The sequence below is a fragment of the Daktulosphaira vitifoliae genome, unplaced genomic scaffold (genome assembly GCF_025091365.1).
Source record: "Daktulosphaira vitifoliae isolate Bord-2020 unplaced genomic scaffold, ASM2509136v1 Scaffold_5, whole genome shotgun sequence".
Lineage (NCBI taxonomy): Eukaryota > Metazoa > Arthropoda > Insecta > Hemiptera > Phylloxeridae > Daktulosphaira > Daktulosphaira vitifoliae.
In genome coordinates, this window is record NW_026099576.1 from 12,252,039 (window position 1) to 12,269,476 (window position 17,438).

General features: G+C 26.7%; 1 protein-coding gene across 2 annotated transcripts; it reads right to left on the bottom strand.

Annotated features, from left to right (window-relative positions):
* Positions 1 to 7,509: 7,509 nt before the first annotated feature.
* Positions 7,510 to 16,997, bottom strand: LOC126906562 (major facilitator superfamily domain-containing protein 6). Of its 2 annotated transcripts, XM_050687142.1 has the most exons (13): positions 16,844 to 16,997; positions 16,198 to 16,773; positions 14,609 to 15,002; positions 13,974 to 14,489; positions 13,875 to 13,892; positions 13,471 to 13,626; positions 13,252 to 13,365; positions 13,085 to 13,181; positions 12,829 to 12,990; positions 12,621 to 12,751; positions 11,101 to 11,257; positions 10,941 to 11,038; positions 7,510 to 8,872 (listed from the first exon to the last, which is right to left on the bottom strand). In XM_050687142.1, exons 2-13 carry the CDS (start codon positions 16,569 to 16,571, stop codon positions 8,783 to 8,785), a joined length of 2,307 nt encoding a protein of 768 aa, XP_050543099.1. In that variant the 5' UTR covers positions 16,572 to 16,773; positions 16,844 to 16,997; the 3' UTR covers positions 7,510 to 8,782. The 2 variants fall into 2 exon arrangements, with proteins under 2 accessions (XP_050543099.1, XP_050543100.1); XM_050687143.1 differs by lacking the exon at positions 13,875 to 13,892 and having other exon boundaries at positions 16,844 to 16,995.
* Between the last annotated feature and the right edge of the window lie 441 nt (positions 16,998 to 17,438).

The following is a 17,438-nucleotide window of genomic DNA, read 5'->3' on the forward strand; positions in this document are numbered from 1 at the left end:
TTTTTATTTGGTTACCCTTCATTAACAACAACAATAATATAAAATGAATATTCTCTGACTAATTTTCTTGTTGTTTTTTAATTTCCTAGAGTTTATTTGCATATACAATAATAGATCTAGATCTATATCAGAGAATGACAATATTCTTTTTCTTCTAATTTGTATTATTATTATAATTATTATTCGTAACAATTTTAAGTTCATTAATTAGGTCACATTTATGTTAAAGAGACAAATATATATTGGAGTAGGGATTTCTGTAGCATCTTAGCATCCTATCCTGTACTTTCCTAGTACTCTCCTAGTTTCCTTATATTCAACGGAAGTTTACTACCGTTTATTGTATGTCACCCATTGTATTGATGACATAAAAATCATAAACCGTTATTGGTTGTGTGGGGTAAATATTTTTTTGCGATAGATATCTTTATTTTATAACTTAATTATATTTAAAATTTTATACTTTTCTACATAAGTGGCTTGGTATACATTATAAATTCACAAATAATCGAAGTATATTTATTAGCTTCGATGCAAAGTTGAGTAGGTATTAATTTTACTATGATTTTTTTTTGTGTCTGTTACCACTTCTTCAGATCTCATCGAACTGATACGTCAAAAGATCACAAATTGTATCTATCCGAAGACATTACACTCAAAAATTGAAAAAAATTTCCCTCGTTTCTCGTAAATGGGAGAAATCTCCAAAAACATTACAATTTAAAACTCGCTAATTTTCGATATTTTTTAAATTTTTTTCTTAAAACTGCCATAACTTTTTTTTAAAATAACCAAAACAATATTATTTTGTATATTTCTTTTACAAATTGGACTCTTCACCTGGCCATAATAGGGTATTCAAAATGACAACTTTTTCAACTTTATTTTTGAAAGTATTCCGGAAATACTGACACTTATATATATATTTTAAATTAGAGCTTATGTAATATTACAGTATATTACATAATTTTTTTTTTCATATTAAAGTATATGAAAAAAAAAAAATTATTGACTTAATGTTGTTTTCATGGTGAAAACGGATATCAAAGTTATTAAAAAAATTCGTTTTTTGTAAAAAAAATTACAACATAAAATATTAAACATCAATTTCATACTATATTTAATTTCTATAATAAATATTTATTCATATATTACACTTATAAATCATAAAACTTATAATGTGGATATAAATATGGAAATAGGAGATCATGTTGCTCTACCAATTTTTTAAAATTAAACACTATCTACAGATTTGTATCGAAGCGTTTTTATGATAGTGATTTTAATCACTGTCAGATATCATCTATACTGGACCCAACTATGCTACGTCCCCAATATGCTGAGTTTTTTTCAACCTTGTTTCCGACATCACGAAGGTAAACTTACATATCACAAAATATTTATAAGATTTAAGTATAATGAGTACATAAATTAAGTAGGGAATCAGTAAAATTAAGTGATCACTAAAATAAAATATTGTTTAAACAAATAAAATCGATAATGTTTGTATGAGGTTAACAAGCCTAAGCCAATATTTAAGTGGGTTACCTGTATTCCTATACTAATCTAGGTGTTATTGACACGACTTACAGTCAGGACAAGCTTAGATAACTACTGGTAAGAGTGGCGTTATTGATACTTTGAGTATAATAATTAATCACAACTGTTCGGTCGTGACGAAACAGTTTGGTGGGTGAGCGCCGGTTTTTTATTCTCTTCAACAAGAGCGCGACCTGTCACAACTGGTTTACTTGTTAGGGTAGTGTGTGGTGGTGGTCGCGAAGGGTCATTCGCGTATCGGCATGCCTAGAGTGGTTTTGTGTATCACGGACTCAAGTGCGTTATTTTGTTGGTTTTGTTTTCTTTGACGGTTTTATGTGTTCAATTCACTCTGTTGATTGCATCGGGCTCAACTGCTTTACTTGACACATTCACCTTCTTCATTTGGGTACAGAAAGCAAGGTCAGACTATACATTTTCTGTTTGTCTAAATATTAATTGCTAAGAATTTATATTGTTGTATCTTAGTATATTAGTTTAAATATAAATACTAACAATAGATTTAAGATAAACCATTGTTGTTACTGTATTAGAGAATACATATTTAATTTCGGTAAATAAATTACAGTCCATTAAAAACTTTATACTTTTAATTTTATTTTAAGGAACCTTTAGAGACGTGATTTCATTCGGCGATTGGTCGTCCGAGTATTTTGCGTCGCACAACAACTATTTCTATTTCAAATTATTATTATATTAATAAATTTTATTATACAAAACTTTGTTTTTCTATGTTTTACATATTTCATAATACCCTCGTACATATATTCCTGAGAGAAAAATAATATTATATAATTTTATTCAATAAACAGATAGTAACTCAATCATCATACTAAACCTTCCACTAGCAAACAATATACTTCATTCTGAGTTACTATATATACTAACAATTCATTTGAAAAATATAATAACCAAGACTCCAATATTGTTAGCTGCAAATTTAACTCCTAAATACTATGTGACTTCGTTTCCCCTTACCACTCTCACACAAACACCTGGTCTTCCTTTCCAATAAAATATTTTTGATTTTTCTGTGTCTATATTTTTGAATAAATTTCAGATGTTTGACTATTTTTACTATTATCATTGTTTAAAAATCCTCTTAATAAATCATTTTCTTCAAATTAATAATAAAAAAAACAATATTCATTCAAAACAATGTCCAAATGCATAAAATTGATAGAATAAAAAAAATATTGTTTGTAATATCTTTTACTATCATTTTGCCAAGTTATATATAGAAGTTCCCATTTAAAAAATTTAAGGTTTTCAACCCTTATATTCTTACACAAAAATGATACAACCGTTAAATGATATTATTACTAGCTATGACCATCAAAATCGATTTTAATCAGTACAATATAATAATTATTGTTGATAATATTTAACCAAGGACAACAACTTGAAATTCGAATGCTTAAAATTCTATACTTTTAGGTCTAGATTTAAAATTTTGTACTATTTAAATATTATAAATTTTAAATTCTAAAGTGCTTACAAGATTTTACTATAAATAAAAGTATTTAAACTATGGATAATTAAAAATAACGTATCATATGACTGCGCACGCATATTGAAACTTGTTTGAATACACTATGATAATGATGATACATTTCACGAAGTTATTTGGAAACCGAACCGATGGGTCCGATTTCCAGATTCTATCCTACTTGCAAAGCAAGACCGTGTTTAGGGGCTGTTTCAGTAAGATCAAATCTCTCTGAAAAGTGTTAAAGAAAATAAAACTATTCACAATGTTACATGATAAGTATTCCAACTATTAAAATATTATTAATATAATTTTAATTGAACACAATTTTACTACTAACAAAATAAAGTGATCTAACATTATTTTATCATATCTGAGAAAGTGATAACATTATATTATTAAAAAAAAATTTTATAGTAAAACTAAAAAAAAACGATTTTTTTTACTAAATTACTAGACGTGCTCCGATTTTCAAAATTTGTATTTCAACAAAATTACTCGATTACGAGATTCCGTGAAAATTATTAGCAAAGATCGGAAAATTTTTCGATTGCCAGCAAGCGTTTTATAACTTCGCGAGAAAAAAACGCTCACTGACACAAGAGTTTTACAACTTAAGGTTTGAAATGTTCACCAGCTCTCCCAATGACATTTCTAAAATATCATAAAAAAATTAATTTAATCTGTTCATTTTTTTTTTTTTTTTTGGAGTCCACGCACATGTTTTATAAAAGGTTATTGGCTCTTTTTTGTGCTTAGGTATACTTTGAACCTTTATTTGTAGAAAATGTTATTTTAAATCAATTCTATTTTTATCTTTATTTCATGTTATAGTTTTCATATATGTATTTATTGGGTTAGATTATCATGTACCTTCGTTGTAATTTTTTTTTCGGATATTGTGTTAGTTATATTTTACATTCATTAAGTGTACAGTTATTTTCTATCAATTTCTTTAAAATAAATTTAATTCAAAATTGTTCGATATATTTAATCAAATGTATTGATATGTATATGTAATTTGTTTAATAATCAACTTACAGTTCAGATGTACTTCATTCGCTTTGAACTTTTTTCATGTCAGACAGAATTTATATTAGAATACGATTTTGCATGTACGCACAGCAATATATTTAGTATATTATATCAATAAATGTTTTATAGTTATATATAAATTTCTGGATACTTATATGGACGGGAAAAAGATGCTTACGAGCCAAAGGCGCGAGATTGTCGCAGGGTACCTGGTCTGGAGCTGAGTCTTAGCTAGGCGAAGCTTAGTAGTTTATAGTATAAAAAATAAATAACATATCTTAAAATTATTAAATAACATAACAATAAATAAATTAAAACAATAGTTCACTTGTGCTTATATATTTAGTAAACTATTACCTATAGTTTAATAATTTTGACTAGTGAAAAAAAAAACCTAAATTTAATCATATTGTGGTTCTGCCGAAAAAAAATTTTTAATAAACGTATGATGGACATAGGATTTTTAATTATTTGATCAAAATATGCATGTAAATAATCATTGAGGGGTAAAGTTTCAAAAAATGTATTTTTTTCTAAATTGTCATGTTGTTAATTATTTAATAAAAATATTGTTTCAAACAATTTTAGTTTTACATAAGATAATAATATGCAAAAATGTCACATATGACGAAAAATTATTTAAAATTTTTTAAGTAAAATTTCATTATGTTTTTATAAACTAACATTTAACTGTAATTATTTATTACCATTGTAGTATGAAATTGCTTCTCAAATACTGTATCTATTATTCATAAAGTAATTTTGACACAATAAGGTGGCAATGAAGTGTGAGTACTTAAAGAATATGCAGAATTGAATGACATCTTGACAAAATATTTACCAACGTAAATTGCTATTAAATAATTCATAGGAATTTTTTAACATCTGTTCAGATAAAGATTGTAAAAGTTATAATGTATTACTATAGTCCTTGTATTATTTTATCCATTTCAGTGGATAATATTATAATTTAATAAAACTTTTACCGTTTGCCTATGAGCGTTTTAAAATTTCGACCGTTTTCGAGAAAAACGAGAAAGTCCACGCACATGTTTTGAACAAGGCTATCGACTCCTTTTTGTGCATTTACAGGGTGTACAGTGAGTGAAGAAACAGGTCAATTAATATATACAATATTGTCATGATATGCACAGACAGTATATCATTAATGCTGTAATGTACTATTTAAGGATTCAATTAATAAACCAAACGAAATGATATGTATACTAATATAAAAATAAGATATATATATATACCTTTTAAATGTTTAAATATACTAATGAAATTTTGTAGGAAAAAGCATATATTAATTATACAAAAGAAACGGGAAATAATAAACAATATTTAATAATAATGTGTTAGCCATAAGGTAATAAATAATGTGTACGATTTTATAGAACAAACGGTAGAACATTATGAAATGTTGATCGTTATTGACGAAAATGTAATAAATTACGATTAATAAAGAAATAATGGTAGCGTCGGTGATCACTTCTTGCCTTTGAACTATCAAATTTAATATAAAAAGCCCAAAATTAGGAACATTCTGGCTTAGATGTCACTCTGATGGTGGTCAGAATGCTCTCACTTGCTCAAATGCGGTCAGATATTCACAGAGGAACTCACTACGCTCATTCATTGCACATCTTCATAACGAAATACATGCGAGAAGTGATCCGCCGTCTCTACAATTATATTTATACGAGAACACAATATTCATTAATTTCAGCGTGTCGTTAGAAATATCTAGGTAGAAAATTAATAATTTCACCAAAAAAATATAAGGTTTAGAATTAGATTTTATGAGTACATAGATTAAGTAGGCATACAGGAAAATCGAGTGATCATCAATAATAATAATAAATATACCAAGTAAATTTAATAAATCGATAATGTTTGTACAGAGTTATTTCTTTGATACGTGTCTATTTAAAGAGTTAGGTCAGAGTTTTATATGTATAGCCACCACACCTCACTGGGTGGGTAGACACACGAAGTGACTCATCCCACCTATCATCGATAACCATCAAAACTTGTGGCATTATTGATATTAATGAATTGACAATTAATCACAATAAATCTCTTATTAATAGAATAAAGATCACTTTATTTTTCTATCATCTTCTATCTTTCTTACAGACCCTCGTACTCGTATCCCGAGTAATATTAGTAATACAATAAAAATAGTAACCCAAACACCCAACACATTGCATATTTAATTTATTCTTCTTTTTGAGTTACTACATCGAGAAGAATACAAGCCCATTACGTTATTTATTAAGAACACACTAATTATATTTTAACTCTGAGTTTGTAGGAAAAGTTTTTTTTAAGTCATTTTTTCTCTTTAATTCATTTCTAATACATGTTATAGTTGTCATACATGAATTGATTGGTATAGATTATTAAATATCTTTTTGTTTTGATATTATGATAGTTATTTTTATACATTATGTTTAGTTTATTTAGTATACAGATACTATCTGTCGATTTCTTTCAAATATGTTTTATAATATAAAATTTGTTGATATATTTAATCAAGTTTATTGTTATATATATATTTTATGAATTTATAATTAGGCTTTATAATTAGTATAGTGTTCAAATATACCTTCTTTTTCGCTTTGAACTTATTTTTTTTTTGTCTGCGAAGAGTTTATATTAGGATACGATTTTGCATTTACGCGTAGCAATATATTTTGAATATTTCATCAAGGAATGTTCGATAAGTTATAAATAAAATTCAGAAAGGTTTAAACTGTGCGAAATTCAGAATAATTAAATGAACTGATGTACAAAAATATGTTGAAAAGATTTTTAAGAAATTTTTATCAACTCCACTGTATAAACATGGAAAGTTAGGAGACAACTTTCCACACCACCACATTTGTTTTTTTTTATGCTTTCCTAGTACACTTTGAATTTTAAGCGTTTTTTTACACTGATGAATTCAGATAATCTGAAAATCCATTGTGGTGGGTTTTTTTGAGACAATTTTTTTTATTTTGCGTTTTAACTGACAGTATTGAAAATTAATAAAAATAAAAAAAATATATTAAATTACCCACTGAAATTTTTTTTGTTTATATTATTAAAACAATAATACTAATTTTCATTAAATCATTGTTTTTACCCAAAAGTTACTAAGAGATTTGTGATTTTATAGAATAAGGTATTTACTGTCGTAATCAAAATTTTAAATGTGTTTTTGCTTACTTGAGAAATTACCAATATTAGGATGTCCGTTATTGGAAAACTGTCACAATAATAATATGAGCATTATTTTTTGTTTACCCCAGATTTTATTTTTTGAAAATAATATTATTTAAAATGTATAATTTATTGAGAAAATTTTTGTCTATACATTTTTATCCATAATTCTTTATATTAAAGTTTGAAAATTATTCTATAAAAAACATTCAAACTATTATAATATTTTACTTTATTAAATAGTTTGTTTTACAAATACTTTAAGTACAATATATTATTAAGTACAATTTAATAGCTGACTCGTGGAACTGCTTAAGTCGTTTTGTACAATTTCTGTATTTTATAATAATAGAGATTTTATAAACTCAGGCCTTCGAGTTTTATAATTTTATTTACAGCTCAAACATCAACATTAATTTAAAATAACTTAGCTAAATTTATAACAGAACAATATTATATAATAATAATAATTATTATTAAACAATAAGTAATAGTATTTGTAATATATCCTAATTGTATTTAGACGTTAAAATCTTATGATATTTAATGAAAGAATTAGTTTTAGTTGAATTTTTTTACAAATAAAAGTTAGATTTGGAAAATTTTCATTTAAAAACATAAAGTAAACAAATAATATTTAAGTACATTAACTTACATTTAATCAGTTTGATGATTTTAATTTAAAATTTAGTAATCACTAATGGGAAATTGATGGAAACATTAAACCGCCTTTTATTAAATTAAAAAAGTAAAAATTTAACAGATTTTAGAAGTTACCAATGCGTAATGGTAATTTTCAATGTAATGAGTGTTTATTCGCAGTCATTTTTTAAATTAATTTAGTCGTCAATCGTACACATTGGTCGTAAGCAATACATTACAATGCATAGCAATAATATATTTTCTTATTGTATAATATTAAGCCCATGTTATAACAATATTCTTTTATATCATACTCGAAATAAAACGTGCATATTTTATATTATGATATGATTTAATTAAATTCGTGCACAAAATAACAATAAGACCTATTTAAAAAGAATGCAAAGTAAATTAAAACGTATCACGAAAGCATACAAATATGTCTTCATTATGGTTCCGTTTTATTATGTAGTTTGTAATAAAGTGAATCAATATGACTAGATGCTTATTATTTTGAATATAAGCATATTATATACATTTTAATTTATTGTATAGTTTGCGTTGTGTTTACATTGTATATTATAGTAAACAAAAATAGTTTTAAAAAATAATAACAACTGATTAATAACTATCGTATGCAACTTTTCCGATAAACTAGAAATGTTCGTGTATATTCCAATGATATTGCTAAGTCATTAATAGTAATAGTTTACTGTATAATAAAGAATATTCTAAAAACAATTAACAACGTCGTACTGTTCGCCGCTTTAGAAGTATTAATAAATAAAAATTACATAGGTAATCTTCAACAAATCGTCAAAAGGCAAATAGAGAAAGAGGACTTGACTACCATTGATACAAAGGCGAGTTTCTTTTCTTTGGTTCGGGACTTATCATTTCAGAGGCTATTGAATGTTTTTGAATGTCATTGCACATCTAAAAAGTAAATTGACCAGATATTAATTTATTTCCACAAACAACTAAAACCAAAATAATGTTATGGAATTTATATTAATTATTTTTTATTATTCGAATTACACGCTAATGTTCATATAACATTTACATATTTTTTTCACAGAGTCAAATGCATTTAAATGTTCATAAAATCAGTTAACATTATTATACTTATTATAATTAGAGTACTTATCACACTTCCACATACTAAAAAATATCTAAACACATAATTTTTTATAGTTTTGTGGGTAATTCGTCATTGCACTCTTGCGTTATGTCAATTAATTGAAAAAATATTTAGCTTAAAACGAATTAGTAAATTTATTTTTATTTAAATTTTCTATCAACACTTTGAATATAAGATTAAGTATCATATTTGATATTCAAAACTTCGCTAGTGTTCATTTTTATTATATTCGGTTTTCACACACTAACATTTGCATATAAACCGAATAGTAAGATCTTTAACATACTCTTGTGGGACATAATCGTTTCCGCCAAAATAATCTTCTAACTGTCTAACTACTAAAAAATTTGAGAACCATTTAAAAAATTGAATGTTACGTTCAGGTTTGTATTAAAGATTTTTGCGTGGGGTATAATTGAGCAAAATAAAGTAATTTTTTGTCCCATCACTATCAAATGACATTTACCCCCAAGAATTTTTGCCCCTCCTTAACCACCCCTAAATACGGAAAAGTCGTTTTGATTAATTACTTATTTTATCACATAGGTATAACTTTATAAAGAAAATATGACGTTTTAACAAGGTTAAATCAATTATAATAGATAACTGTCTTAAGTATGTATATATATATTTGTAATAAATAATAAAAATATATTTATAAAAAAATAAAAAATTATTAAAACATTGAAACAAAAATCAAATATTAATAATAAAATTAAAAAATATCTAATACGTGTAATAATATAATAAAAAATAGATCTATGATCTATAAATTTTTGATAATTGTTGAAAACTAATTTCATAAATTCAAATTTCATTTTTATTAAATTTATCAATTGTCTCTTTTTTTTGAACCGGATTTCAATTTTATTCCGTACGCTTTTTGAGACTGCATTATCAGAACTATATATATTAATGTAATTACAAGACTAAATATTTTCTATTAAAATTTAAAAAAATATATAGTAGAAGGATGCGTCTTATAAAATTGTTCGTTCAAATGTGAATGAAACGATTCACAATTATTTATAGAATACACTGATATCTAATAACAATAAAAAAATAGTAAAAAAGTTCTATTAAATGAAAAGTAGATAATTATTATCGGGTTATTTTGGCAAATACTTTAACCATTAGTTTTCAAGCTTCTATTTATAGACAGGTATATACAATGGGTTTGGCGGAAACGAAAAACAGACCGTAATCAGATTTGGCGGAAATGATGAACGCCTACTACTGTAACATCAAAAACTTATTGAACTAATTCAATCATTATTGTGCATGTAAACAAGGTCGAATAATGTCGATAACTAATATAATAGTTTTTTTGTGCATATCTAATAATTAGATATAAACATTGAATTGTATACTAATTTGCTTAGCGTTAAAATGTATTTTTAACATTTTCATAATAATTTTCAAAAATTAGTAAATTTATTTATTTCAAGTTAAATATTAGTTTACTTAATTCGTCTATATATATTGTGTAAATCCGCTTGACCCTTAAAGCTGATAAATTAAGAATTCACCTAATTGTTTTAATTTTACTAATATATGAAATTGACGGTTTTTACAGGGAGATCAAAATTTAGTCACTTCATTTTCAATGAGTTTATGCTTATAAATTTTGTGTACTTTAGTTATTTTTTTATTGTAATTTATTTTTAAAGAGTCCTATTTAGGACCACATAATAATATTTCGTTTTTTATGGTCTTCTGAAAAATTACCATTTATTACTAAATTCTTTTCTCAGAAAAATCATCTAAATAATGTACTTATCTAGACGTTACTTACTGTAAAATATGTAACGCTGTTGTTTTAAATTTATAATAAAATTTATCATGTAAAAAAAAATAACTTACTGCGTATTGCTTTGAAATGCATTCGTCTGTGTAGACTTTACCAAAATTTGAATTAGGCTGTTGGTAAGCATTATGTTGCCGGAACGGATTGTTGGGTCCTACAAAAAATCGCTATCTCAATAAACTTATTTATTCAAAAAATGTTGAAATATTTTTTTACCTTGTGGTATGTTTAAATTTCCACCTGTCGATGTATGTGTAGCGCCATATCCGTGATTTTCTGATGCAAGATCTTGTAGCTTACTACTAGATAACCCTCTTGGTATTGGGTTACTCGGAACACCATGTGGTGCTAAATGAGCTGTTTCTTCAGCCACCTAATTAAGCACAATTGTTCATACATTGAATATATAATATATATTTATAAAGTAATTGTTTTTCTTATAAAAAATAACAACATTCTTATTATTTCTATTACTATAACATATTTTGTGGCCATAATTCAACTAACATTTATATAAATACTAAAACTGATCTGTATGTTTTGATGAACACTTTATAAGCAAACGGTATAATTGAGAGCTATTTAAAATTACCAAAATACAAAATTACAATGAGATAGCCAACGCCTAAAAAATTATTAAGGTAAATTAATTAAGAAAAGTAATTCATTGCTTTTTTGGGGTATTGAACTTTTAATTTAACTATTTTGTTATTTATAATTCAGTATTTAGTTATTATTTTCTATTATTTCAGTGGAGTTAAAAAATATATACATTTTAGCTTTAAACTTTGCATATTATTTCCAGGATAAACTTACCGAATTACAAAAAAAAGGTATTATGTATATAATGTATTCCTTTAACTACTGAACTTTTTTTTCTTAAAATAATAGTTACATTAAAGATTATTAATTTTTAATTTATTTAAAAATTTTTATTGAACTCGTATAAATTTAAGTGTAACCCTATACAGTATCATTTAAAAATTTGAACCTAACTAAAATTATGACAATTGTGAGGGGAATCTGTCTCATAATGATCATAAAAATAGTAAAAATCAAGATTTTCCTAAATTAATATAGTTTATTTGCATTATTTAGATCATTTTAAATAAACTAGTCTATTAGTTGCTATTACCACGACTTAAGTATTTCGTAATATAATTGTTTACTATGAAGGGATAAATATTTTTTTTTAGATTTTTTTAGAATTAAATGCATCAATATCAATAAAATAAATATTTATAAAGTTTAACTTCAAACGTTGATATTTATTTCGAAGGGGTGACATCATCCTAACATCACTGGTTGAAACATTAAAAATAATTGTACTTCATTAACTTAAACTATTCAGGTTGTTAAAATATATTACAAAAATTATCCCACGAGTTGTTATAACTTATAACTTAAGGTGAAGAGTATTATCTTTCTTTAAACATAATCAAGAATGGGCAAGTTATAACATTATTTTAATCCATTTGAGTTAAGGTCAGTTAAATGTTATTTTATGTATAATTTTCAGTTTAGTTAAGTCAAAAATTATTATTATTTTGTTGTAATGTACATAAATTGTGTACATTATGTAGGTTAAAAAAGTAACTTGTTAAATTAAAAGTTAAACCAATCAAAGAGTTACGAGTTATTTAACTTAATCAAATATATTTTTATCGCACTAATACTAATACTAAAAAAAATGTATGTAACGTAATATTTTAAATATATTAGATAACAATATTTACTTGGTGTGGATCTTCAGCAACGGGTAGTTCCGACACAAATCCAGTATCTTTTCTATAGAAATTTATAAAAACAAATGCTGCCAATACCAATGCACATACAAAACCATAGCCTCTAAAAGTTGTTGTAGTACCTTTAATTTATAATAACTTAATTAATATTAAGAAGTAGGCAGGAACAATATTTCATTCAATTGTAATTTATGCTGACCAAACTGTGACACAAACATTCCACCTATTACAGCACCACATCCTCTGCCTAGACCATGATGAATACCTTGTAGTACTCCTTGTGCTGAGCTTCTTAATTGTTGTGGTGTGTTGTGCGCTATATAAGAACAACAAGCAGCCCAAACTGCTGCGTGAGTAATACCTACGGAATACAAAAGTTATTGCTAAAGAATCACTTTAAAGACATTATTACAAACATACGTTTTTAATAAATACAAATTAAATAAAAATTTTACCTTGCATAAATTCAAATGGCAATACCCACCAAGGGTTTTTGAGCCATGAAATATACAAAAAACGAAGTATATTGCCTGCAAGCCCTAAACATAATACCTAAAGAAAAATAATAATTAGCATAAAATGTAACATAATAGAAGTAAGGTTAATTCAAATCATCCTGTACCTTAACGTGACCCATTTGACGTATTAACTTGAAGCTAAAGAAGTAAGCAAATATTTCTGAGATGTGATTGATGACTGATGCGACGCCAAATAAAGTAGGTGATCCACCATAGTCCTTAATAAATATTTTTAAATTAATTATTATTATTATTTAATTCAGGTACTAATGTGTAATAAAGTATAAACTTTTTTACACATCTTTGCTAGAATTTTTACTCACTTGTAAATGCCAAAACAAAAATGTAAATATTAAACCAATGCCGAATCCCATAAACCACGAAACAAACAAAAATGAACCACATTTCAAGTTGGCAAAATACTTCAATACAGTTACCCATTCGGGAATTTTTTTTGTAGTTTGGGCGAAGATCTTAGTCTAAAATATAAATTAAGCTTATAAAGAATGTACTCATGACATTTTACAGCAACCAGACATTAAAAAATTACATTCAAGAATAAAATAACACGTGTTTATTGCACATCAGATAAAGACTTGCGAGATAGTGGAATGTTAAAAAAAAAGAAGTAATTTATTACTTAATTTTTAGAAACAACACATAAAATGTAAATATATTACTACCGCATGCATTTTAAATTACTTTGTTACTATATATTTTTTTATACTTTGATTTGATCCATCCTCTAAAATCATATATTTAACTGTGTTAGATACTAAGTTGCTGTACATAATTAATTTTTTATTGAATTTTTGTTTGAACATACTTTTAAGGTAGGTTCTTCAATTGCAGGGATCTCTTGTTGTCTAGGAGGTAATCCTGCGGCACTTGGAGCCAATGAAGGTAAATTCAGTTGTTGCGCCAATTCTTGTTGCATATAGTCGTCTTTAGTTGGTTGTAAAGTCGATTTTTCAGTCATCATTACAGTTTGTTGTTCTTCTTCTGATTCTTCGTGGCGGAAATTCATTTGTGTTGCCGTGATCAAGGCTGCACCCATTAATACCGAGAACGTGGCAAAGCATATTGTATAATTTTTTTCTTTGTCTTGTGGTCCTCCACAAGGGTGGTTCGGGAAAGCAGTTGAGTGATCTAACGCTATTCCAACAAAAAACATAGACAATCCCCAACCCAAAGATCCAAACATCCTCTGATGACCATACTTATCAGCATCTGCACCTAATAAAGTAATAACAGCTGAATCAGCTAACGTTATTGCAGGAGCACTGAAGAACTCTCCAATCATGACCAATAGCAGAATTAAGAAGACTGATTTTTCTATATCCTAAAAATAAAAACTCAATTAAACATAAAATTCAATTATATATCAACATTTTCCAAAAGTTCTATTTGAACCTTTAAATACATAATAAATATCTTTTGGTCGATATATTTTATACTTACTTCAATTTGATAAACATTATGACTGTGCGATGGGTAAACTAAATTATAGTGTTCTTTAGGGTTATAATTTGAAGCAAACGATACACTAATTGGAGATTTTCCTGCCGCATTTCTTGGCCGAATACCTCTACGGGTGCGATGAATCACAGGTAATGAAAGATCAGCCATTTCTGTATCGTTGTACTCATTAGAATAAGATTCATTTAAGAATAAACTCACTGCAGATAAATCTCTTTTGTAAATTTTTTGTGAATTTGGTGTCTCAAGCATATACGTTGTTTGGTTAACTTTTACTAAACACTTTGTAGGTGGTGGATCCGTAAAATTTAATGGCAGTGTAAATATAATCCAACATGATAAAGACGCCAATAACAATAATTTTCCTTTGCGCCATCTGTTAAAATGTTGAAAAATGTATTTATTTATTATTCAATAAAATATAAAAAGTGTATTTAAAAGTTTATTTCAAAAAGAAGAAGGTGTTCCAACAAAAATTATGATGGATATTTTTTGTACTTTATTTATTGCGTTATTGAAAAGCAGTCTTAATATAATAATAAACAAACTTAATTTTACAAAGGGATAGGTTATATAAGAACTTTTATTTAAATGACTTCATATTATTATTTATAGTATTTATTATTTAATACTTATCTAATATTTGAGTCATGTAAAATACGTATTTATTTGTGATCAAACATTTAAGAATGTTATAAATAAAAAAAAGCATGCCACATAATTGAACAAAAATCTGTATCAAATCTCCTAAATGAAATTGATAGTGTTCAAAAATACCTCATAGTAATATAAAACTAGTAAACTTGCACATTGCTTTTATTTATATCGATACGTAAAATCATATTTATTAGAAACCTGGAAACTGAATAAATTACTTAGTTTTATTATCTACAACTATTAGCTAACTTTCAAATACTTAGTAGTTTTTGTCAATTCTATAAATTTGTTTAACGATTAACTAACATTGTTTATTATTTAAAAATCATCTGTGAAACCATTCAAAACTGGCGCCTGCATTTGCCCTACATTAGACGACCTCCAATACTGTACTTAATCAAGTAAACTCGTTATGTACTTGTTGAACAAAAAATTATAAATATTATACTACTCAAATAAATAAAACTTTTTTTGGAAACAAACAAAAAATATGCTGAATTATTGAGAAAAAATGATTTAATCATTTTTTTATATTTTAGTTGTATTATTTTTGCACTATCATCCATAGTTTGTAAAGTGTAAGCATCAATACTCAAACCTTATAAATTATATTTATTTTAAATAATTTTTCGATCATAACATCACACAAAACAAATATAATTTAGTTCATTAATTCGTCTTTTAAAAAATAACTAGAGTATATTCGAGTATATTGAAACTGAATAATTTTATAAAAAGGAATAGTTCACAAAATTAAATATTTTTATTGAATCAAATTTTATACAAGCTATCTAAAATTAGAAAAAAAACGTGCAAATGGATAAAAGTTTTTTTACAAGAGTGCAAAGGGGGTTGAACGGCGTGGTGACAGGGTACTGTAAGTGAAAGGGGGCGAGAAAATCGATCGGGCTTACCTATCAGCCAAGCCTCCCCAAAATGGCGCTGCCAGAAACTCAACAAACGGTCTAGACCCGATTAGAATACCACACTGGCTGGGGTTCATGCCCATTTGTTTAAAGTAGACACCCATAAGAGGAAAAAGTGAGCCGAACGCTGAGTAAAAAAAAAAGTAGAACGTCTTGACAGTGAGCAGTTCCTGGTCAACCTCACCGAATATCAACTCGATGAGGTCTGATTTTCCTCGGATTTTGTTTGTTGACTCTTTTGCCTCTGGATATTGTTCTGGATCCACTTCACCAAGGGCCTCGGGGTCCACGCGCGGCCTTACGCCGGCAGCGGCCAACGCGGGCCCTCTTGACTCACGGGGCACCTCGTACGGTGACGCCATGCCAAAAACAACGACCGACCGTCCCGTTGACTACACCAGATGGACTAGTCGCTTGAACAGCAACTCTAAAGGGTGTTGACGCAGTGCAGGCAACAATGCGAACAAAAAATATTGCCAAATTATTTTCATTCACATTTACGACGGTAAAAATAGTCACTCGTTGTCGTTGTCAAAAAAGTCACACAAATATTATCAACTAATCCTGTTAAAAAACGTGCACAATAATTATTGTTGTGATGAAAAAATATAGAAATGTTTGAACGATAATTTACTTAATTCATTATTTAGTTCGGAAAATTATTTTAAGAACATCTAAATCGGAGACATACTGTATTTGTAAAAAATAGTCTGCTGTTTTAATGGTAAGGTTTTATGCTGTAAAAATCTGCTCTCATCCAATTTTACAATAGTTATTGTGCCATTCGACAACAATCTAAGTGGAATAATTCGTGGCCTAGTACTGGCGCTAACAGTGGTGTCGACTTACCCAAAAGAATCGATATACACACCACCAACGTTATTTTTGTTGACTCCGCCTACGTAACTACACTTATAAAAATGGCAAATTCATTCATACTCTAAATTTAATTATACAAATGATATACGTGTTTATAAATCAGAAAAATCAATATGACTTCGAATTCAGTAATTTTCTGGGAACGAATTTTTTTTAGATTAATAATTATTGTCACAATAAGAAATGATTCGAAAATTCCCATACGTAAATTTAATATTTTTAGTACAATTGTTAATTTTATACACAAGTAATGTAATCTGACATAAAGAATTAAAAATTTTTATATAAATATGACATTTTTATTACTATTTTTCAAAAATTTTCCCTACAATGTACGCGTTATAAGCTTT